At 38.2% G+C, this 25780-nt stretch overlaps 1 protein-coding gene across 1 annotated transcript in view; it reads left to right on the top strand.

The window, feature by feature from the left end:
• Positions 1–4351: 4351 nt before the first annotated feature.
• The window catches only part of EP300 (EP300 lysine acetyltransferase), a 99831-nt gene continuing 78402 nt past the window's right edge, over positions 4352–25780 (top strand). Inside the window, exons 1-2 of the mRNA XM_026694809.2 lie at positions 4352–5940; positions 11788–12446. Of these exons, the coding sequence (XP_026550594.2) occupies positions 5847–5940; positions 11788–12446 (753 nt within the window). The 5' untranslated portion in view covers positions 4352–5846. The remainder of the gene's footprint in view (positions 5941–11787; positions 12447–25780) is intronic.

Raw genomic sequence — 25780 nt, 5'->3', positions numbered from 1 at the left:
GGCGCCCAGCTGATGCCGGTACCGGGCCACGGCATAAAAAAGGTTGGGGATCACTGCATATGAACATGAGAATTTTAGGTTAGTGATAGTTAGATATGATGCTTTAGCGAATGATGATAATGAAAGATCGTGGTTGAGTTTTAGGGAAAATTTTGTAACATTCTAAGTGAATTTGATCTGGGAGAAAAATATTTTGTTAGGTGACATGAATGGGAACAAAGAGACCCAAGGATGAATGAGAATGATATATAATTAGAAAATGATGGCTTGTTTTTGAACTTGAGATTTAAAAATAAGGTTATCCATATTTACAAAGACAAAGTAATTAAAAGCATAACTATTTTGATTATAAGTGATGAAAGACTAACAAAAGATACAAGTATGAGGAAAGATCCTGAATATGGACCTGACCATTACTTACTTGACCATTAAGTGTAAATAATGGCAGGAAAGAACTTGAAAATAGCAAAAAATAGAATAACTGCATAAATAAAAATATTAATCTATATGAAAAAAAACTTCATCTCCCCACAGAATGAATAGAAAGTAGACAAACAAAAGCAGATGTGGAATCATCCTGGATCAGAGTAACAACAATTGTTTTTCAGTATATGAAATAGAAATGTGTGGAGTTATACTACTGTAGTGGAAAGTATGAAAAATAATACTAGGTAGAATGAAGTGAAAATGTTATGGGTTAGAAAATAACTTGTACACGTAAAGCGATGGTATATGTAAAAAATTTGGACAAGAGAAATATATTGTATAACTGTAGAGAAAAAAAGAGTTGAATGTACTCCAAAGAAGTAATTAAAATTAGGTAGAGGCAGAGAAATTGCAGAATGGTGTTGATGGAAATATAATTATGTAAATGACTTTGGAAGTGAGCAAAAACTGCTAAAAAAGGGGCCTCCAATATAATGAATGGAATTAAAAATAAAAATAATGAAATAATTTATAATGAGAGAATACTGAAAGGAATATTTTAAAGGTTTGTATGGGAATTATAAGGGTGTATCGAAAGAGGAACTGAAATTAATGAATGCTATAAACATCAATGTCTAGGAAAAGTAAGGATGAAAAAGTTAATACTATTAGTGGATTAAAAAATGGTTAGACTGCAAGCATACATGTGATTAGAGATATGTAAATATATAGATATGAAATAGTTTAACATGTCTTATGTGATTGAGATGGGTGGTTTCTAATTTGATAAATAAATATGCATGAGGACTATAAAGATGATTAACAATGATTTACAAAGGGAAAAATAAGGAGGATGAATGCAAACATTACAGTGAAAATAATTTGTTGAAAACCTTTGAGATAGTATTCTGCAGAATTCTGACCGAAAGGGTAAGAGTAAGGGTAGTAATATATAAAACTTAGGATATGTAGTGCAGCATTATGCTGAATAGCAAATTGTGTATATTTTTTGCTTTTTAGCAGGTTATTGAAAAAGTTATGAGTGTGAGAAAGCAAAATATTTTATGTTTGTTGATTTAGCTAGAGCATATAATAAATTGACCAGTTATGGAAAATGTTGCAAAAAAAAATGGAAGTTGGTTGCAGAGTATGATAAGGGAGATATATGATGTAAATACAGCATGAAAGAGAAAATGGAATCCTTGGCAAATAATCATTAAGCAGGAAGGAAGCTGAGGATGCATCATGCCTCTATGATTACTTTCTGATTATGTTATAGATTTATACGATCTGAAGAGAGACCCAAATCATATAAATCTATAACATCTTGGCCTTTTGGCTAAGATCAAGTGCAGATATTACGGATATTTTTGACTGGAGGTATGAATAAGTTGTCTTTTATATGACGAGGAACTCATTTTATTGGTTGAGAAGCCAAGTATCTCATACTGAATGTTAAATTTAATTTATGATATTAAAAGATAGGTAAATTAATGTATTGATAATCCATATAACTTTGTTGGACAGAGAAGATAGAGAAAACAATTGCAAACTGTATATAAATTGTGAAACATTAGAGCATTTAAATGAATTTGTGTAGCTTGGTGGAATATGTATTAAAAATAAAAAATGGAGAAATGTTAAAACAAGCAAATACTTTTAAAAAGTTAGAAGATTTTCAAAATAAGACTATGTTGAGAGAAATAGAAATGGCTATACAGAAATGTGCTTCTGCCCATTTCGTTACCTGGAAGTGAGAACTAGATTTGCCAGGAGAAATGTAAGAGTAAGCTGGATTTACAGGGAATTGTATTTACGTGTTCATGATAAAACTAAAATAGGGTAAAAATGAATAGGCGCTGAATGAATGTGGGCTGAAATCAGATTTAAATGAGTATTAGTAGTATGAAAGTAAATTGACATAGTTTAGTGACAGAAAGAATAAAATGGTAAAAATATATATGAAGGAAGGCTGTGTGGGAGAAGAAACAGAGAAAAAAAGACTGAGAAAATTGGAATTGGGTGAAATTCATGAGATCTTCCAAAAGAGAATTTAAAGAACAAAAGACAATCTATGAAGTAATAAATTGTCCCAATGAAAGGAAGGATTGAACAACATGAAGATGGCCTAAGCTACGTTTAGCTTTTATTTTCTGGTTTAATTGCAGGCTTTTAATTTATTTTGCATAAAAGTGCTTATCCTGAAATGAACAATAGCATGTTAGAATACAAAATTAATACATGGTCATGTATTTTGAATACTCTTGAAATATGATGTACAAGTCAAAGCATTGTAATGCAACCAAAACAGTATTCTTAAAAAGAGTATGGCTAAAAACAAGAATATGAAAAAGTAATAGATGCTGAATGAATATGAACACAAAGAGTGAATTACCAATGAGAAAGACTTTTATGTAGTTTAGTCATAGAGAATGAGAAACAAATCACAAAATGAAAATATGTGGGAAGAATGGAGAAAGGAAAATAGAAAACTGTGATTGGAGTCGAAAAGACCCTCAAAAGAAAGAAATGAGAAGTTTAAAGAACAAAAGGTAATGTAGAATCAGTGAATAACATACATAATGGAACCAAGGATGATTGGAAAAGGAAATGTACATAAATATAATTTACACAAATTACTAGATGCCTCTGTACAGGAGAGACATATTGAATTGCATTTATACAAACTAGGTTTTTGTAGATTTCTTTTATTCCCTGCATTTAATTTATTTTCCTCACTACTATGTACCCTTTCTAGTCTTTGCCCAACTTTGCTTAGCCTGAAAGTGAATATCAATGAAGGGTAATAGGTACGTTCAAACGGCCAGGCAGTTTTAATTACTGACTCGAAGGAGGCCACGTAGCCGATAGTTTAATGAACTGACTCTTCATCTCCCATGATAAGGAGCAAGGAGAGAAAGTGGAATCCTCACGTTTCACAAATACAAATATACGACAGGAGAAAGGGCTGTTATTTATGCTTAGGTGCTTCCCAAGAGAATGATCCGTTCACAGAGAACTGAAGGGCAAGTGGCAAGCGTGTTTATCTATATACATCCCGCCAGTCCGCGTTCCTTTAACCTACACAGAGCCCGATTTTTGTAGGAAGTCGCGGGCACCAAGAGAGCACTTCGGCCCATGGTACTACAGGAAATGCACATCAATCCAGGGACAACGAAGTCCCGCGTCCTCATGCGTAATAAAAACCTCTTCGCTCAGCTGAGTTTCCTTTTCCTTTGGGAGCGTCAGACATTGATTCTGACATTGATTCTGGGCAACACGGATTGTTCGATAAAAGTCCTTCCCAACCCCGCCTTGAGCCTGTATCTTGATTGGGGTCTCGGCCATACTATCATACAGAACGGCTAACATTAATGATTTATACGTTGGCGGACAGTGGCGGCCTCCTCCTTACATTTGTGTATACGTGAGAAACTGTTTCGCTGACCAAATCTCTTGGCCGCGACGTCTAGGTGGAGGTCTAGTGTTAAGGCAAGTGGGTATAGGAAAGAAGGAGGCCCCTCGTCACATAAATAGCTTCTGATGCGCATTTCGAGCACGGTCGGTTCCAGGATACACAACCTCTCCCCCCCGCTTCTGGGTTATAATAGGACTGGCCAAAGGAACAATCTCGCGGCACATTTCGGCCGACTGAAAAACAGTAAGGAGAGGGAGGGGGGAAGATAAGTTCTCCTGCCCCTTTAAGAAATTTAGGCGAGAGTTTGCGGAAGGGATCACTTAAGGATCGCAAGCCGACTGGTTGAGCTACTCTCGTGACCGGAGCTGGCCCCGCCTCGGGATCTCCCCCCTCCTAGCCCTCCGCGTTCCATTGTGTGTGCGAGCTGCGTGCGTCCCCGCCTCTCCTTTTTTGGACACGCCCTTTTTTCTCTTGGCTCATTTCCGGCGCGGCCGCTCGCTTCCCTCTGAGGAATCGGGAGAGTGAAGAAACAACAGCCGCCATTTTGTTGGTGTGTGAGCGATTGAGGGGAGGGAGCGAACGAAAAGGACCGAGCTAGGCGGGTACAGCCGTGGAGGTGGAAAACAGCGGCAGAGACCTTCGGCAACTCAGGGCCCCCGGCCGGCCAGACCCGAGACAACCTGAAACCTCCGTGATATACCCACTATTCTAGCCTCGTAGCCAGTAGGGGAGTACGCACTCCCGGTTTCGGCTAGAAACTCGGGACCCCGGGTGGACTCCACCCCAATTCCTTCTGGCAATTGAGGACGTTCGCGGGTCTAGGAAACCGCTTCGCCTCGATTTGGAGAGCTGCTGCTGCTTCTCTGAACATCTCCTTTCCTGTGGGTCTATATGGTGGAGAGGAGACGGGGCCGCTGCTGAAACGCCCGAGGCACGGCGTCTCCAGTGCCGAGGAGAGCCTTATCCTTTCGATAGATCAAGCGCTCGTAACCATCCGTATCCTCCGGGGAGGGGGGAGAGGCTGAGAGAAGGGGGGAGGGGCCGCTCCTGCCGCTTCCTCCTCCTCCTCCTCCTCTCGTTGCTTTGGGATCGATCCCGTCGTCTCACCAGAAAGGGGTACCCTGCCGGAGAGAGAGAAAGAAAGGAAAGAAAAGGAGGGGTGGCAGGCGCGCGTCCTGAAGCCCACCCTCTCCAGCTCCCATCCCGGGATCTCTGCTGCCTCCATCGGGACAACAAATCTCTCCTCCGCCTCCTTGTTCCTGCACAACAAGATGTGAAGCGGAGACTCCTGGGACTTAGCTTCATCCTCCTCCTCTTCACGGCTCCCTTTTCTGCAGCCATTAGTGATTAGCAGGGGGAGTTGAGGGGGACCCTCGGTACGTTCCGTCTGTGATCCCCTTCCCCAGCCCCTTGTTCACCAGTGTAGGCATTTTCCTCCGTTGCAGGCTGGTTTTGGAAGGAGTAGGAAAGAACTGCGAGCAAAGAAAAACGATTCTTTCTCTCTTCGCCTCTCCTCCTTCGCCCGCCTCCTTGTGGCGATGAGGAGGAGGAGGACGACGCCGAGGAGGAAGAGGTTGATGGCGGCGAAGAGGCAGCAGCAGGAGGAAAAGACGACGACCCCCCGGAGGATGAAGATGGTGGTATTGGCGGCGGCGGCGAGGAAGCACCAACTGATCTACGGCCGGATTTAATTCGATTTGTAAATTTACCGAGCCCTTTAATTGAGTGTAGGAAGGGTTTGTTCTGTTCTTTTCATCCTTGTTTTTCGCTGTGGCCCGGAGAAAAGACTGCTTCCACACCCTGTTTCCCATCTCTATTCCCCCTTACTCACTGCTATCCAACAGAAATCGATCTCGAGGAGCGGAAAAAGAGGAACTTTGTCTATTTCTTCAGTCCATTTCCATACTGATCTTCGGGTTGATTTTGGATCACAGAAAACGGCTGAGGGCATTGGGGATCCCCATCTTCAATTTGGGCTCTGTTTGTCTAAAAAGAATTAAAAATGGCCGAGAATGTGGTGGAGTCGGGCCCGCCTTCAGCCAAGAGGCCTAAACTCTCTTCACCGGCGCTCTCTGTCTCTGCAAGCGATGGCACAGGTCAGTCTTGGGCATAGATCCCTTAATTTTACCTTATCACAAATGGGCTCTCTTTTTCGGGCAGTCTCTGTCAGTCTGATATATTTCTTTTCTCTGGCTACTTTTTTTTAGCCTATATTTTGCAATATTACTTCGGACATTTAATTGACATTAAGCTTTATTTCTTTTGAAGAAGATGTAAATGAGTTGATGCTTACCTCTGAGTCCTTGCAGCACTTGAAATCTTGTAAAAAGTGATATTTATTGCTTAGTTGTTATCTGTGTGTTGATATAGAAAGTCTTTTCTTCAAATCTTAAACTCATTTAATCTGAAGAGTCCTTATTTTTCATCTTACCAATGTTCTGATGGCTTTAATTTCCTTTATTTCCATCAATTATTTAGTACTAATATTGTTTTGTAAAGAGGTTATCACTTGCTGATCGAATTCATTTTGATGCTTTTGTTAAGACAGCTTCGTTAGATCAGCACTGAAAAACAATATAGACTTGGTCATTTGCTTTTGTTCAGACTAAAATGTCTGAATTTCCCCTGAAGTCATGCCTTATTTGTAAAGATGAGTACAGTAACACTTGTTTACTTATTTATTTATTTATTGAACAAACCAGCTAGGTAGAAATATTACAACTCTTTTGAAATTAGGTATGCGTGTTACAGGTGTTCATTTGGTAACAACTGTTTTTATAGGTTCTCTTGGAAGTTCAGGCAACTATACCCCTATAAGAATAAATTAGCTTCAAAAGAAAAATTGTGTTGTTTTCCTGAGATTTCTGAGTAGTATAGTTTGTGCAATAGTTATTTTAATCCATCTTATCAGAAGAAATTAATTGGAATCCTTCAGCCAAAAATGCAGACATTCTGATTATTAATGGTTGTCAGACTTGTTCATTGAATTTGTTTCCTACTGCATATATAAATGCAAGGGAAAATGGCTGATAGGATTTGATAGATAGGCTGTATGTGTATGTTTGAATACTGGTTGGATACATTAGGTAATTTGGAATGCTGCTTGTGTTTAGTATTTACTTCTGAACAATGTTTCTATTTGAATCTGCAGTCTATCTTGGTATCTCCTGCAACTTTAAGGATATGTAGGTTATTTGCTACCAAGAGCATTTGTTTCACTATTTGCAGGCCTAATATAATGCTTACCTGAAAATCAACAAGTTCCATTTTGCTTGTAGGAAAGTAAGATTGGAATCTGCCTTCAGAATTCCTTGTGGTATATAAAACAAATGCTATAAAATAATACATACTTTTTCAAATTTATGTTATAGAATAATCCTTATTAACATTGTACCCTTTCCATGCACACAATTGAAAATAGGCATCCTGATTTAAAGTTGCAAGTCTGTACTTTTCTGAGACTATAGTCCATTGAATGAATTCAGTGTCATATAAGTATATTGTGAATGAATACAACCCAATGTATATATACTCAGATATAAATCTTACTTGATTCAATGAACTTTTCTAGTGAATGCTTTGCCAGTGAAAATGGTACAATTTTATTCTCCTCAAAAAGCCATAGTTTTTGCCTTTATAAACTATTACATCTTTCCAATTTGTTTTAGAAATATAAATCTAATTTTGTTGTATTGACTTTTAATTTTTTACCATTTCCAAAAGTTGCTAAATGTTTTTAGCTTTTCATTAATCATTATGAATGTGATTTTAATTTTTGTTGGTTGAATCCTCTTTGAAATAATAGTTGGGAGATTTTCAAATATAGCAAGCTTATAAATATTAAGTTCTTTCAATATATTGCAAAGAGTGAATTGCTAGTTTGACTTTGTTTTAATATTCGGTTTTCTAAAGGTGTAAAGATACCTGATTTAGTGTGTTCCAATAAAAGCTGTGCAGAAAAAGTTACATATTCTTACATATGTAAGAATAGTAAACATAGGTGCAACAAATTACTAACATCTTTCCCATAATGCTGCGTCACAGTGCTGCATCTTTTTTCTAGCTAATACATGCTCTAGATTCATTTTTCTGTTCTTTTTTTTCTTACTCTAATTCTCTAGAACGTGCACAGGTGTAAATGCTAAGTTTATTTGGGAGCTATGGGAAAAGAGCCAGGAATCTATATCTGTTGACAAATTGGAAATGCATCTACATTATGCAATTACAATAAAAATTATTGTTCAGTCACTAAGTCATGCCTGATTTCTTCAGGACCCCATGGACCACAGCATGCCAAGCCCCCTGTCCTCCACTCCTGCACTGTCTCCTGGAGTTTTCCCAAATTCATGTTCATTGTGTTGATGACACTATCTAACCATCTCATCATCTGCTATACCCTTTTCCTTTTGCCTTCAATACCAGAAAAATAAGGGAGATTAATTTATATAATTCTGTCTTTATCCCTAAAAGTAGCTTTATTCCTTAGAATTTCTACATAAGATTATATACCAATACAGTTCTCCCTGAAATATTTTGCTATAGTTATCAAGAATACCTTGTATACTGAACATTTTTCATGTCGGATTTAATGTTTTATTGTTTGAAGATAACCAAGCCCACTCCAAATGAACTAAAGGAGAGGCAAAAAAAATTCTGCTTAACAACATAAGCATGAAGTGAAAGAACACAGCTATAGTTATTTACTATGGTAGTGTTTTTTGCTTATAATCCTGCTCACAATATTTTGAATGTGTTTTTTCACATAGATTTTTGACTAAGGTCATCTTAGAATGCATTTCATTTTAGTTATATTTCTGTAGTTAAGATATGCAAGTCCTATTATGTCTGCTAGTAAACTGCAGTTGCTCTTCAGTTTAATGAAACTACATGTACAAGTTCTATTTTTCCTTTCCAGAAATGAATTGTTTCTGTCATCTTGCCTATTTTGTGACTACAGAAAAACCTGTAAATACATGTAGTGTATGCTAAGCTACTTGGCAGGTACCAAACTATTTGGACTCAATAAGTTAGGTCTAGGAATATAGGAGTATTTGAGTCTTTCCTTTATCCTTGAAGCATATGTGTAAAAGTCATCACAGTTTTGAATGTTTTTGTGCTTGTATTGGAATTTTGAGATTCCTCTATTTTTGACAAAATTTATTCCAAATGTCTGAAGATTTATAACAATATTTGATACTTATATATAAAGTCTGAAATAGACTTTCTGTAAAATGAAAATACTACATTAATAGTTTAGCATTTTGTATAGGCATTTATAAAAAATAATGTGAGTGGAATTACCATCTTTTGGTATACCTAAGGAAAAGGGTAGTTGAAGTGAGATTCTCTTGTAATGTCCCTTGTTTCTGGTTTTGTCATTTCATGGCAGAAGTGATTATCACTTTCCTAGGATTCAGGAACACTTAAGGAAGTGGTAGCAGGTGTTTTTGCTTTTATGTACTTGTAGGATCCTGTGGATCTCAGATCCCAGAGGGAGTTCTGGCAAAGAAGCATGCCATTTCAGTTTCCATCTGTTATATGTGGTTGCCCTTGGCTCTTTAAGGAGCCCTAAGGTAAACTTCTGAAAGTGTGTAGAATGTATAGTCTGTTGCTTTTCCTTCCTTCATGCAGTATCTCTGAAATTAGCTAATAAGATTAGAGAAGAGGTTTGTTCAAATTCTCGCGTAAAGCAGTTATTACTTATAGCAGTTATGTCATCTGTAATTGTATTTTAGGCAAGTTTCAATAAGTGCTACTAAACTAAACATATCGGTAGGTGCTTGATTTTCTGCAATCTGCATCATAAAATGCTTTATTAACCAATGGCCAATAGCTTCTGATTTTTAAAATAGAAATTGCTTACTGAAAAATATGTTCCTTAAAATATCATTAAATGAAGTTTGTTTTGCATGTCAGAATTTAATTTCCAATGAACGTGCAAACTAAATTTCAAAAATTATCTTTGAAGTGGAAATATACTTACTGCTTTAATAGTTGTAGATAAATTATATGGCTTTAAAATTGGAAAAGTGAAAATGCTGAAAAGTATTCAGTTCCATATGTACACACAATATCTCTGAATATCAGCCAGTGTGATGTAGTTGTTAAACAATATGCAATAATATTCATGTTAGTTCCAAAGGCTCTGTGAAATTCCAAATTAAATAATTCCATGAGTGGAGAAGGGGATGGTTATGTCGATTCACCTTTCTGTAATACAGCTGGTTATATTCCCCCAAATGTTCTCTGTTAATGAGCTGTGTGAGGAGGTAGCAATAAATTGATTCCCTATCTCCTTTCTCTAAGAGGACATGTTGAATTTTTGTAGCCTTCAACAATTCAGAGTACACGTAGAACCATTATGAAGGCTTTACTTGCAAGTAAATATGATTATACTACCAAATGATAAGAACTGAATTTAAGAACTTAACTGTCAAATTCAGCTCCTGTTTAAGGGGTATAAATCATAAAATTAGAGTAAAAACTACCTTAATAACCTATTAGTATTTATGCTCATTAATATTTGTACCATCAAAATATTTTCTTCAAATAAGTTGAAAATTGTTCATTTATATTACTTCAGTGTACAAAGTGAACCATGTGACATCATGTACTTTTTCCCCACATATAAATAGCGTGGCAAAGAGCATCATTTTTTTTTGTAGATTAGTTCTTAATTGCCAGGTTGTTTTCTCCCATGTCCAAGAAATACCTTAGTTTTAAAAAATGGTATACATCTGATTTAAAAATAGCAACAAACATTGAATCTCTTGAATATTTTGCTAAAACCCACTATTTTGGCCATGTCACTACAAGAAGCTGCTACATTTGTTTGCAAATGTCAGGACTACTGTTGAGGTATATTAACAAACATTCAAACTTTTTGAAGTAGTATGGTAAGCTATTAAACTTGTTAGGAAGGAGAATTTGTGCCTCTTGGATCAATATTTTATTAATAATTTTAAAAATAAAGTCACCCTGGAATTTGCCATACTTCCGAAACTAATTTTAAGAGAAACTGCTTGTAGCCATTGGTAGTCTTTAGGTTTTCCTTCAGCAGATCTTAACACTGTCTTGGGGGAGATTCTGGAATTTTAAATAGCTGTTAAAGCTGTTCAAGATTTCATTGCAGGAAGCTTCTGAAAGGCAAATAGTATAAAAGCCAAAAAGACTTAGCTCAGTTTTGTATTTCTTTTAAGATTTTTACCTATTGGATATCTTGGAATAAAGACTGTAGAATTAGAAATGTCCATCCTTTTAGCATATTGTGTCTGGGCTATATTATATTCACACATTGAATAAATTTGGTAATAGAACCAAAATGAGATTGTGGTTGACTTTTTTTGATCATTCAGAAACATGGAACAGGTTGATCTCATATTTCTATATCTCCTAAGTACATAATTTTTAAACTTGTAAAATGTGTAGGTCAGTTTCAGCAAAATAGAACAATTTGTCTATTCAGTTTTCACTGGTAAACTTTCCTACTATATATGATGGATCATGTTAGCTGACAAGTTATAGAACTAAAAATTAGGCAAGTAAAGAATGGAATTGCTGAATCGTGTTTAATGCCATCTATCTCCCAGCAAAGTGTTGCTGAATGATGTATAGGCATGTGCACTGATTTGCTGCTCTTAATTTTTAAGCACTTGGGGTTAGCAACTGTAAGATGCCACATTTCACATTTGAGAGATACTTAAAAGCGTAGAAACCTGGAACCAATGTGAGTTAATTGATAGTGTTGCACAGCCTGAACTGAGTATATTAAAAACATTATTTAATATTTTGAGAGTGTTGTTGAGGTGCCTTTTTGTTTAAAAAAATTAGTCAAAAACAAATTAGATAAATAGCTATTCTATCAATACTGGGGAAAAAAACATTCAGCTGAAATGTTTGCTGAAGTGCTCTAAACCTTTTTTTTTTTTTACTTTTCTCTCCAGATTTTGGATCTCTCTTTGATTTGGAACATGACTTACCAGATGAACTTATCAGCTCTACGGAACTGGGACTTACTAATGGTGGTGACATTAATCAACTGCAGACCAGCCTTGGTATGGCACAAGATGCTGCTTCAAAACACAAACAGTTGTCAGAACTGCTACGAGCTGGCAGCTCGCCAAACCTTAATATGGGAGTTGCTGGGCCAGCACAGAATATGGCCAGTCAGCCACAACAGAACAACCCTGGAATGGGAATCTTAAACAGTATGGTCAAAAGCCCCATGGCACAGGCTGCACTGACATCTCCAAATTTGGGGATGGGTACAGGTGGGCCAAATCAAGGTCCATCAACTCAGTCCACTGCAGGAATGATGCCAACAGTAAATAGTCCAGTAAATCAGCCTGGAATGGGAATGAATGCAGGAATGAATGCTGGCATGAATCCTGGTATGTTGTCTGCAGGAAATGGGCAAGGAATGATGCAAGGACAAGTTATGAACGGTTCAATTGGAGCTGGAAGAGGACGTTCCAATATGTCATATCCAAACCCAGGAATGGGAAATGCTGGTACTCTAATTGCAGAGACATTACAGCAAGGTTCTCCTCAAATGGGAGGACAGGCGAGCCTCAGAGGTCCACAGCCTGGAGCAATGAACAAGGTATGTCAAAGATTTTATTTTGAATATTGACAATGAAAAATACAGTTTCAAAATGCCACCCTTTAGGGATATTTTTGGGTGTCTTGCCAGATGTCTCCAACATGTTTGCAGATGAAACATAATACATAATACACATACATATACATAACCTTATCAATGCATATTAAGAATAAATGTTACATAGGTGTCAACTGTATAATAATCCTGGAGTCTATTGCAGTCTAGGTATACTATATTATTCAAAACAAGTTGCTTGAATTTATAAGTATGGAAGGTTTTCCACACGTAGAATGATTGTGCATGAGGTAATCTATATATATATATATAAAAGCGAAATGCCACTCATGCATCATCACAAAATCTCTAGAACCGTAAAGCCAACAAACTTGAAATTTGGCATGCATGTTCCTCTTGGCTTCTAGGTGCTTACTAAGAAAGGATTTTTTAAAATGACCATCAGAGCATTGGTATTTCGTATATTATTATTAACGCTCTGATGCCAAGGAGTTCTACTCCACCTGAAAAATCTGTTCCAAATGTTCCAAATGCAAAACAAGCAGAGGAGAGGAGTTTTAGTTTTAGTTTCACAGCACCAAGCAGCCACGCCCAGGTTCCTTACTTGCTCACACAGCAAATACTGTTTCAGTTTCTAAACAGGTCTCAACTCTCACACACTGACAACGCTAGCCAGATGAATACCGATGGATGCTGGTAGGCAGAGGCAGAATTCCCCCCCCCCCTTATTTTCCTCCCCCAAAGCTAAGCCTGACCACATTGTTTCGTAAGGAAGCACGGATATCGAGCTAGTAAGTTAATAATTTGCCTAATTGCAAGTATTAAAAGTACTCCAAAGGCTAATAATTTCCATTCTTAAGAGTAGCATTAGTAATATAAGAGAATATTATATTGGCTTTGTGTCTTAAATCTTGCATTTTGTAAAATACTGTAGATGCAAAATAATATGAATTTAAAATGCTACTTTTGAAGACCCAATTGATTGCATTGAATGCAGAATATTTATTTTGCAAATTAAAATGAAGTTTTCAATCATTTTGAAAGCGTTTTGAATCAAAACAGCAATTCTGAACTTGAAATGACATTTTGAATTCAAATTAGTTCAAATTCAAAAGATTTGCATACCACTACTTCAAGGGGTGTGGTATGTTCCTTTGTTGAGAAATGATCAGAAAAACATTTTTTTCAATTATTTTTCTGACCACGTCTTGTGTGAATGATGGCTTTCATACACTGCTTATACGATTCTTATGGGAATATTCATGGACTGTTTCTAGAAACAAGGAATGGCTGGGGTTAAATTTGAAGTTATAGTTTAATTGAATAAACTGTTAATATAAAATAAGCAATAAAATGATTGAGTTCAAACTTGTTAAGTCAAAAATTATTTGAAAACAGTTTAATGGATAAACCATAGTAGATTGGTTATTAATATAGAAATCAGTTTCCAAACCACAGTGCTGATTTTACACATCACACTAACTTTGAAACAAAGCATGTTACATTGTTCTCTGTCTGATAAAACATAGGATGAGCTTATGCTAAAGCATAAATGATACTTTTAATTTTGATTTTTCAGACAATTCTAATGTGGTATATTCAATGAACCATGGTTAAAATTAACTCTGGTTTAGTAATTTGACATGCTCATTTTTTCATTGGTGAAATCTGAGAAAGAACAGACAAATATTGAATAAAATGTATATTGATAATGCTAGCTTACCACTCTAATTGGGAATGGCAACACCATAGCCAATCTCATTGTACACATGTTGTACTCTGACAATAAAGGTAATAACATGTGACTGGTCATTAAGCAAATCACCCATGATCGTTAATAAAGGTATCACACGTCCAAAACGTGACTTCCTGGGATTTCCCCATTGACATTGCTTTTCGGAAGCCTTTTGGGATGGTTGCAAATGGTGGTCATGTGACCATTGTAAATACACAATGGTTATCAGACATCTGAATTGCAATCATGTGGCCACAGGAATTATCTTAAATGTGAATGTCACTTTTTCAGAACTTTGAAAACTTTGAAGATTTGCTAAACAAATAGTCATTAAGTGAGGAAAATTTGTAATCTATTTTGCTCATTGTGTACTTTTCTAGGAAACCTAATAAACTTAATAAAACCTTATTTTATTAAGAAATATGTTTAGGAAATTTGGTATTGTAAATTAATAAATCAACCAACTTTTTCCAATCATTTTTCTGAAGTAAGATTTGAAATTCCATCTAAGCCAAATATTTGCCATACTTGTCCAAGTGTGATTGTGTGGGAGATTGTTGATAATGTTGAGTTGGAGCACTAGAAAATCAATGTAGTTCCCTGCACAAAGCAGCAGCTGAGGGGCATAATCTAAATAGAGCGGTTTTACTTAGGAGATCAATATGGATCAGTGACTGTACTGATTTCTGAAAATTTGTACAATAAACACTTAAGTTGGCATTGTAGCACTGTTCCCTCAATTCCCTGTTGTTAGAATCTTTCGCCTTTTTTATTATACCTATTGACAAAATTTTGATCTTATGTAGCTTTATTAAAATAAATTATAAGTATATAACATATTTATACAGGGAAAAAATTCCAAGTTCTCATTATTCTGAATATATATTATTGACAGCTATTCTAGCAGGTAGAACACATTATGGCAAGGGTCTTCAAACTTGGCCAGTTTAAGACTTGTGGACTTCAACTCCCAGAATTCCTGAGTTAACATGACAGGAGGAAGAATTCTGGGAGCTGAAGTCCACAAGTCTTAAACTGTCAAGTTTGAAGAGCCCTGTATTATGGGAACAGTGCAGTAAAAAAAAATATGGAATATAAACAACAGGAGCAGAGTAACTCTTGTTTTTTTTTGTGTGGAATTCAGCTGTTTTTGGATGCATTTTAGCAGAATAACAAAATACTAATTTAAATTCTTAATATATTTGGTATATTTAAAGTATATTTAAAATGCTTTCAGACTGCTTTTTAGTGTTTAACCTAAACCATCTCAAAAATAGCAGTATTAAAAGCCTATTAAACAAAGCAGACAGCATATTCCAGAACATATTAAATTTTTAAAAAGTTTCAAATATCATTGGTAATACATAACCACGTTCATATGGTGCTCTACATCGAAACTGGTTTCTGACAATGTCTTCTGTAAACCCAATTATTGTAGTTGGTTTAGTAAATAATGTTTAAAAGCTATGGTATAGCACTTACAAAGCCTATAGGTGACTTGTGAATCAATGGCTTGGTTTCCTTTAATTTTTAGATAATATTACATTATCTCAGTAAAATATTCAATATGAAATTATCTATTAATATTTTATTCTGTATGATCATGGTATCTGTCTAGCTAGGGGGAAAGGATTATAATATATAGGGTTTAATTTGAATATGGATGAACATTAATTTTAAATTTTCCTCTATTCAAAGACAGTACTAATCCAACCTGATTTATTAAGTACCAGAAAGACCCTGGGGTCATTTTTATTTTGAGTAGGTGTTTAATTGTATCATTTCTCATTTTAGTTAGCTTAAATTTGGGTATGTGTGTAATGTACTTTTTGTTATCATATTGCTTTAATTGTTCTGACCACAGGTATTTTCCCAAATCCTAGCTCTTTCACGAAAAATAATTCGAGAATTTTTAAATAGAGTGCAATATTATTGTATAAATTTTGTTGGTTCTACCTCTACTATCGGAGCTTTTAAAGAACATGGCTCTGATATGGAAACATAGTCCTGAATTCAACCATTATATTGTGAGGTTGCATTACTAATTATACAATTTACTGGTTTAGAGAAATGTTATTTGCCTCAGAATTCCAGTTTTTTTTAACCAAGAAAATAAATCATTTTGTAATGAAGATTTGTTTTAATTTTTTCAAATGTTGCTTTTATATTTCTAAGTATCACAATTGCAGATACAGTATGTTAGTTTGGCAAAGAAGATTGCTAAAGAATGCTACAAAATTGAATAATTCAAACCTGCAATTTCAGAAATATTACCTAAATAGCAGAATTGTTAGGCATAACTTGGATCACATATTCTAGTAAAATTAATTTGCTTTTGTAAATCTAGAAGATCACTAGGGAAAAAAATCTTAATTATCACTGCTTTCAAATAAATTATGATATGAATGTAATTTTTCACAGGTTATTTGGAAGATTTATTAAAGTTATTTCTCAAATATATCAGCAAAAATGTATTGTTTTGTCAACTTCTGAATTATCGTATTATTAGTTTAAGATGAGGATTTTTGCTAACATTGGTGGCAGTCTTAAATTATATTATCAAATATACTTTTGAAAAAACAGTGTTCTATCAGTTATATAAATCTCATTGTCTAATTAACCTATGAATAAGTATATCTGATTCATCAAAATCTAGGGTCCTTATAGGCTTTATTTTGTAAGAATAATATAATGGACACCACTCTCTTATTATAGTTGCTGAAAATGGATGGTATGTGATGGTATTCCGATGTTCTCATAACTTAATAAAACCAAATTAACTCAACACAGTAAAATATTGCTCCTATAAATAAAGCTACTAAAAATGATCCTGGCAATAAAAAAATGAATTATTTGGAAAATACAAGCAAACAATTTATAGTACATGCATGCAAATGCATTGTCAATTTTGTCTGCATTGGATGGTGCTGGTATATAATCAATAATCCTCTTAAATAGTATGTGTCCATGTTTTTAAAATTGCTTCAAGCAACATATTTTCGATGGGTTTAATATATTTCAAGATAAGTTAGTCTGTTTAGTGTATGATTTGCAAATCATGGCTTAATGTGAAAGCTAATTGACAAATTGGATCCAAATTGCATGCAGTCAGAAAATTTCTGTTAATGTTTAAAATAAGTAAATAAAACATTGAATTGCCAATATTCTTAGCAGGCTAAATTGTGTGCTATTTTGGAAACCTGGGTGCTTTCAGAAAGCAATGTGGGATATATGATGTATTGCAGAGGAGACAGTATAGTTGATACCTGCTTCCCCCCACAATAGAGCCACTTGGTTATTATATAAAGTTTCTGTTTTCTTCTCAGACAATGAAAAGAAATGACTAAACAACTGTTCAGTGTTTGGATTCTGAAAAAGTAAATTCAGACTAAGCTACCATGAAAAATGGCATTGTGTAAAAAAACTATCCTATACCATAAGTGTGAATCTTGGAAGATTCTTGAAGAAAGAAAGAAAAAATTATTTTTTGTTTGAGATAAGAAAGTTAAGGATATTGTAGAATTTGTTTATGATGGAATTATGAGCTTAATTGATACTAGAGCCCATGAATGGCTGCTAGTTAGTATAATAAAATCTTTATTTCACTATACCCAGATCAGTTTGGGAAAGAGTGTCTGTTACTCTAATGTCCAATAAATGTAAATGACATTTGCCATGATTTATATTATTTGCTTAATACTGTTATGATGCTGTTAATGTCATAATTCATATTTTTATCATTTGTATATAATACAAATTTAACTACTTTGTAATATAAGTTCTTTGTGGCAGAGACTAAGTGAAAGTATTATTGTACTTGGATGAATTTGACACAATTGTGTGTCTAATCATACTTGGGCAAATAAAGTATTCAATTCAGTTCAATTGCACTTTGGAATTCCAAGGTAGCCTGGGCCATAAAATCTCAACAGGACATACATACCAAACCTTCCATTATAAATCTAAGAAAACTGTATAAGCATATAGTTGCCAGAGATTAATTTAGACTAGTCACTTTAAAAGGATTTGACAGGTGGTGGCATCTTGCCATTTGACTGACTTGGAAAATTAAGCATTGTGTTTATTCCAGAGCTATATGTTAAAAATTTTCTGCATGAAGTTAAAGGCAAGCCTCTGTAAGGTAAGGCTGCTGAAAAGTTGTATAAGAATGGTCCAAGAGTGACTTTTATTTTTACTGTGATGCCATCTCTGTTTATAGTGGCTAGGCTATGTTTTGGAAATGGTTGCAAATTACATTTGATTGAATTGAATAGGCCTGTTGCAAAGAACTTACCATTTGACATTAGATGTAAATTTCCAGTTGGAAGTAAGGGAAACAAAGATGGTTACAAAGTTTCATCTCATCAGTAATAATTCTGTATTAAATGTCATTAGGAAACTATTTTATTAATGAATCAGGAAACAAATCTTTCATGGGTCAAAAAAGCACTATCCCCTGAAGGCCTCTTTTAAATGAGAATGGATTAATTAATGGGATAGTAGTGGTTATACTATCATTTTTTATCTTCACTATACTGCCAAAATGTAAACTTGTTAGCATGTTTCGGGCCAAATGATGGTGGTCTTTTACTTGGCAGATCCCCAAGTGCACTTATGCACTAGATAACCCATAACTGTTGTCTGTTCTTCAACTTCTGCAAATTCTGAGTTTCACTATTAAATTAGCTAATGTGTAGCAGTCCCAATACATTGCCCATTTTTTCTCATTGCTGTTGCTTAAAGGCATCTTGATCGCCTCCATATGGGATTGTAATGTCCAGAAAAAGAGTTAAGAGAATTGTTGGTTTGGTGTCTTGGCTAAAGAACTACCACACTTCTGGCAACATACGATCATTTTTTGAATTGGACAGGTGGATGTTTTCAGAGGTGGGATTCAAATTTATTAACAACTGATTCTGTGGGCAGGACCTAATTTGTGGGTGTGGCTTTGTGGTCACATGACTGGATGGCGTGGCTTGGTATGTAATATTGAATTTTTTATTTAAAAAAGAGCAACTTTTACCCCAAAGCAGGCAGGCAGATCCCAGAATCACAGATTCACTCAAAGATCTACCATTCTGCAATCTGCTGCCTGAGTCTGCACTGAAAAATAGAAGCTTCAGCCCTAAAGAAGGTTCAGCTCTGCTTTTAGATTAGCTAGAAAGCAAGAAATCCAACAATTTCCTGCTTTCTAGCTAATCTAAATCTCTTGGCACAGCTGATAGTGAGAACAGCTGATGGTTGGGAGAAAAAAAAGGAAAAAACCAAAAATTAGGCAAAGGTACAATGCAAGCAAGTTAAATGGTGTGCATGCCAGGTCAGGAGTGAGTGGGCGAGGAGGGCCAGGGCCAGCCAGTGGTGCAATTTGCCAGTTCTCCGAACTGCGCAGAACTGTAACAACTGGTTCTATGGTCCACCCAGGTAGAATCCTACCCCTAGATGTTTTGAACAGCTTCGGAGTGATGAGAAAGGCCTCCTTATTAACAAACAGAACTGTGAAATATGGTCGCAATATTTGGGCATGGTTCTAAATGCAACAGCCTGCATGGTTTTGTGCAACCTCCAGTGTGCATATGTATCATCTCTCCTGCGGGAGCTGCATTGGTTGCCCATTTACTTCCAGATGCAATGCAAGGTGCTGGTTGTCACCTTTAAAGCCCTTCATGGCTTGGGACCAGGTATCTGAGGGATCGTCTCTTGCCAGTCATATCTATCTGACCCATCAGAGCGGTGAGGCAGGGAATGTTCCGAGTCCCATCCCCGAGGGAGATACTCCTGATGGGACCCAGAAAAGGGCATTCTGGTGGCTCCCTTTCCCTGGAACATCATTCCCCCAGAGGTTCTGCCAGCGGTTCTGCCAGTGGGCCTGGGGAACCCAGAGCGGGCTGGAGCCCATTAAGTGGCTCGTGTGATCTGCTGTTGCTGGGGCAGGGGTTGGGAGTTAGTGGGTGATTTTGTTATATTGTACTCTAATAATTTATTTGATTCTTTTTGTTAGTTTTTATTGTTTTAAATGTGGTTTTACATTCTGTAAGCCGCCTTGAGTCTCCATGGGCGAATAGATGGCAATATAAATTAAATAAATAAATGCAAATTCCTAGAAGCTTGCAATCTAAGAATCTCATATTCAGCTTTCTTCCCAGCTCTAGTATTTCTGAGTTTCTGTTTTCCAATTTGGAAGTAATTTATAAAAAAATGCATTTTCAGCAGCATAAGGGAAATACTTTATGAAAAATGTATAGCTTCACAACAATGCATTAAGGTAATTTGGGCATCCAACTGCAAATGTATAGGTTATTTTTTATATATACCGTAGTTACTGGAAAATTATATATATATTTATGAATGTATATATGTGTGTATCTCTTTAGGATATGAGCAAAGCCTGGAGTTTTAAGTAAATATGTGCCCTAATGTTTAGGGCCAACTTTTTGGAATGATTTGGAGTTTCATGAAAATCAGGCTTATTTTAATTCAGTAGGTTAATACAGGCAAAAATTACTAGTTTTATAAGTTATCTGATTTTTTAATATCTCACTTTGTAAAATTAATGAATACTTAAGTATAGATATTCCTTGATTTACACCCACAATTGGGACTGGATTTTCCATCTTAAGCCATTGCAGTCGTATCAGTTTTTATGACAGCCATTAACTGCAGTTAAATGATCCAGTTTCCCTAATGGATAGAGCTTTTTTGCCAGAAATTAGGGGGGGGGGGGAGTTGCAAATCATCATCACATGACCAACCATAAGACCCTGCAAATTAGTCAAAAATTTAAACCAGTTGCCAATCGCCAAAATTGCAATCCCCTGACTGCGGGACTATTGCAACAGTTTTAAATGCAAGCACAGGTCGTAAGTCACTTTTCTCCCATGAGCTGTTCAGAGCATCCAGAAGTGGGGAGGTGCTTCATTCTCTTCTGGAAAGGCTGGGCTTAAAACTCCAGGACACTCCTCCTCCCCCACGGGACACCTCAGCATCCCCCAGTTTTAGCTCAGCCTTCATGGTAAGAGGTTGTGCACTCCCTAACTGGAACGGTTTCTGATTCAGCTAGTCAAGATTCAGGTTTGCTCTTGGGTTAATCCGGCTTGCAAATTTTTCCCCCTATTAATCCGGCGATTTCAAGGCTTGTGGCTCTATTAGATTATCACCCCGATCAGTTGAGAGCAGCTCTTTGTGACTGGCGGAGCCTGCCACTTCGCAGGCAGTCTGAGACAGCCGCTTCAGGCAATTAGCCTAATTCCCCGATCGTCTTATTTTTGCGATCTTGCCGGAATGCTCGCAGCCGCGGCTCACTTCTCCTTACAGAATCATTTGTCTGACATTTTGGAGAGTCAGCAGCAGTGGCTCGTTAAACTGCTCAGGCATTTAACATCGGAGATTCTGCCTTCCCGCCTTTTTAAACAGATGGCTTCAAGTTCGCGCCTAAATATTACAGGCGCCATTCCCCTCTGGTTCTTCTTCTTGGGGACCGGGGCAAGTACTTTCCCACTCCACTTTCCTGGGATTATTTCTCTCTTAGCCTGCTGGCGTTGGATAAGCAGGCTAGTCCTTAAACAGGATTTTTTTCCCCCCTCTCGCAATTGCTTTTGGATCGTTACATTGGAGCGAAGCCTCAAGTGCCATTTCAAACAGCGGGACGTTTTTGACAGGAAAGGATCCATCCAGGACCTGTATAGCTGGTTTCCCTTGTTGGGGACCAGGGATCCTGAACATTTCTTGCTTGGAGCGCTTGGGGGGTTTCCCTTGCTGGGGACCCTTAGATACTGTTTCCCATATATACGGGCTTACATATAGATATAGGCATATGTATATATATGTGTGTTTGTATATAGATATAGATATATATATATAGACTTTCACTCCTGGAGAAGCGCCCTACTTTCAACCACAGGGGTAAGCACCACCTATTAAAAAAAAAAAAAGTTAGAGACACGAGATTCAGTCCTCCACAATGGAAGGTGACAACGTCTTCCGCTCCAAGACAAATAAGTCCCGAGATAAGTCAGTGGGCCCCAAAAAGGCCTCTAAGGCGGCGGATAAGGATGCCCATAGACGGCACCAAGCCTTGGAAAGGCAGTGGCAGAAACGGGCCAGGGAGGCGGACAAGATGGCTATGACACAACAATCGGATCAGGGCCCAAGTACATTGTTGGGGCCCTTGGACTTATCCACCCAGCCCAGACAGGCTATTTCTGGACAGCCTCCCATAGGCATATCTCCTCCAATGAGCACTGCCTGGCGAATCCCAGAGGCAACCTTCACACCTACAGCCGCCGGTTTAAGACAGGAGGAGGGATTACCTGAGACTATTCCCCTCGAAATAAGGCAATGGATGGAGATGGCCATACAAAAGGGCATTGCGGCTGGAGTTCAGCAATCCATCTGGACCAGACACTTTTCGGCTACTTCGGAAGTGGGATCCCTGTCTGCTCGATCCTTTGCGCATATGGGACATCATCAAACTCAGGTATTCCCCAATATCCCTGACATACTAGCCCAGGGTCTTCAGGAGGAGGTGGAATTAGATGACCAGGATGTTCCCATGGAGGTGGGGTCGATCCATCAGATGGACTTGGGGTTGTCAGAGGCTGACCCACTAGAACGAGGATGATGAAGGCCTCATTCCGGACCAACCTACCTTTTCTGGCCTTTTTCACCCGCACCTCTTTAAACCTTTACTGTTCAAAGCAAAGAACACCGCTAAACTAGGCACATCAAGCCCTCATCCATTGTCAACAGGGTCTCAGGACAAATCTGAGGATCTAATATTCTCACAACCGGCTAATGAGGCAGAAACTATTCCTGTCCCTCGTATGCTTGCTGAATTAGTACAAAACCAATGGGCATCAGCAGCATCCTACCCAGCCCAAACAGGGTACGATAAACGATATTATAATTTGGCACCAGAGTTTTCAAATTTTCTCAAAACACCGGAGGTGGATGAGCCCATTGTGGCACTGGCCTCTTCAACCTTTCCCAACGAGGCCGAGGAAGCCCTGAGACCGGAGGAAAAGAGAGCAGAGTTGGCACTCCGTAGGGTGCATGTTTCTGACGCCTGGGCCATTAGGGCAGCTATAGCTGCATCCTTTTTTACACGGTCCTCCCTACGATGGCTCTTCCACTTGAGGGATATATTGCCGGCGTCAAATGTCAGAGCCCACCAGGACATTGCTAAGATTATTGCAGCGGCAGAATTCTCCGCCGACGCCACATTTAATGCAGTCAAATTCTCGTCTAGAGCCATAGCATCTCATGTATCAGCACAGAGACTGCTATGGCTCAGGCATTGGCAGGCGGATACCAAGCATAAATGCAAGCTGGCATCAGCCCCAATATCGGGGGATAAATTATTTGGCAGTGTCTTGGAGCCCCTGCTTATTGAGAATAGAAACAAGAAAAAAGTGCTTCCCCCTCTTTTTCGGAGGTCTGAAAACAGAACGCCCCAGTCGTTTCGAAGGGGTTCCTTTTGGACCTACTATCAAGGCCCATACGTTCCCAGATCGCAAAGAACATTAGGCTACAGACCCAGTTTTAAACAGGATAGGTCAGAATCTTCCGACAGAGGTCAGCGGGGAGGCCAAAACAGAAGAAACCCCAGAGGTACCGGAGGCCGATTTTTTCATCACCCCGAGTCCTTGACAGCAGCTCCCATTGGAGGGCGGCTAAAATTGTTTGCTGATCAATGGGACAGCTCCACTGAGTCCTTTTAAACTTTATAGCCATGCCTCTCTTGACTATGTCCCAGCTTTGACTCAGTCTTAGTCAAAGAGAGACTCATTTAAAGAGCTCCTCAGAGCAAGAAGGCAGAAGTTGGATTCTTGGGATTCTCACACAGCACGACTGGATATTAGACCAATTGCAAATAGTGAACAAATGGCACAGTTTTTTGGGGTGAGCGACAGAGCCGCTAGCAAATCAGCTGTTTTTCAGCAAACAGCAGTTTTTTAATGAGTGATACTGCTGCTACAGCAAATCAACTGTTTTTCAGTGAACGAGTGGGTGGGAAGGAAAGACTCAAATGGCTATCCTGGTCTGACCGGCATAGCCACTGCAATGGTTTGCCTGGCTACCTGTTTTATCAGTACAGCTGCCACTATGACCGAGCTGGCTACCCCAGTCTGATCAGCACAGCCACTGCAATGATTCGGCTGGCTTCCCATTTTACTGGCACAGCCACCGCAATGACCAAGCTCCAACTGGCATAGCCGTTAGAGCACGTGGCTGGCGCCTTTGATCCAACTAGTACTGCCATTTTCCTGCTCATTTGAACACATTTGGCACGCTTTTCAACTGCAGATGCTCTGGCGCCGCCCCAGCAGGGGACCGGAAAACCTCCAATACAGCAGGAGAAACAAAGGATGGACGATACTGCTGCCTCAGAGGGCCATGAGTTGACTCATGAATAGAGATGAGCTCAGCACAGCCCCAGATTAACCAGAAAGGTCCCTCAGCGCCAAGAGCAGGCAGTAGGAAGGTGGCTGCCCGAATAAGGGCAAAAGCCCTACATTCCAGAAAAGCCTCTTAAGGCTGAGGAAAGAGACGCCCAGGGGCGTCAAAGAGCTCTAGAGATCTCCAAAGCTGAGAGACAAGCTGAGCGATGAAGGCAGACAGATTTTCTTTCAGGAGATCCCATCTCTTCCCATTCGTTGTAGGCTGACCCAACCAGGAAACTGGAGACTCTGAGCCCCCACTCTCGGCCACCAGATGGCACCATAGAACAATCTCCACAGCTACCTTTTATAAAAGGCAGCAATGAGGATCCCTTTGCTTCACAGTCAAATAGAATGCCAGCAGAGAATCATTGGGAGCCTAATTTTAAAAAGAGGCTATCTGCCCCAGAGACCACATTTACTCCCACAGCAGCAGGGCTTCACCCACGGGAGAACCAGGGATCGTAGATTTCTGAATAGATGAAACTTCTGATCTCCATAACTACAGCATTGCAGCAAGGAAGCCAAGCTGCCTCTGTGGCATCAAACTCATCTCTAGAGCATAGTCAAAACCTGAAACATCAGGTTCATGGAGACTTGGCGAACCTTAGGGAACCTCACTCTCCGACTTCTTCCTTACAGAGTAGGGATTGGCTTTCAGGAGACAAAGAGCAGAGAAAGCTAATATTTTCCCTTGTAAGGCTGCGACAGGTCACTCTCGGAGACCTGTTGGACATTCAAGCTATCCAATTGGTTCTGGTGGACCAACAGGGGCAAGGATTCTACTCCATCCTATTTGTAGTCCCAAAAGCCTCGGGAGGGTGGAGAGCAATTCTGGACCTGAAAAGATTTAAATGACCAAAATGACCATTTAAATGACCAAGATGCAGTCCCTCCAATCCATCCTGGAGAGCATCCGGGAGGGCGACTTCTCAACATCCATAGACTTGATGGAGGCATACCTCCATGTACAAATCCTACTGTTCCACCTCTGGTTCCACAGGTTCTACTGCACGGGATGGCATTATCAATATAGGGTTCTACCGTTTGGCATGTCTTCAGCTCCCAGGGCTTTCACAAAATACTGGCGGCCTACCTCAGAGCAATTCCAATCTGCGTCCAGTGTTATTTGGATGACATCTTAATCT

Source organism: Notechis scutatus, chromosome 6, assembly GCF_049901735.1.
Source record: "Notechis scutatus isolate UNSWTSFEM ecotype Mainland chromosome 6, rNotScu1.2, whole genome shotgun sequence".
Lineage (NCBI taxonomy): Eukaryota > Metazoa > Chordata > Lepidosauria > Squamata > Elapidae > Notechis > Notechis scutatus.
This window is presented reverse-complemented; position numbering and strand designations above follow the sequence as displayed.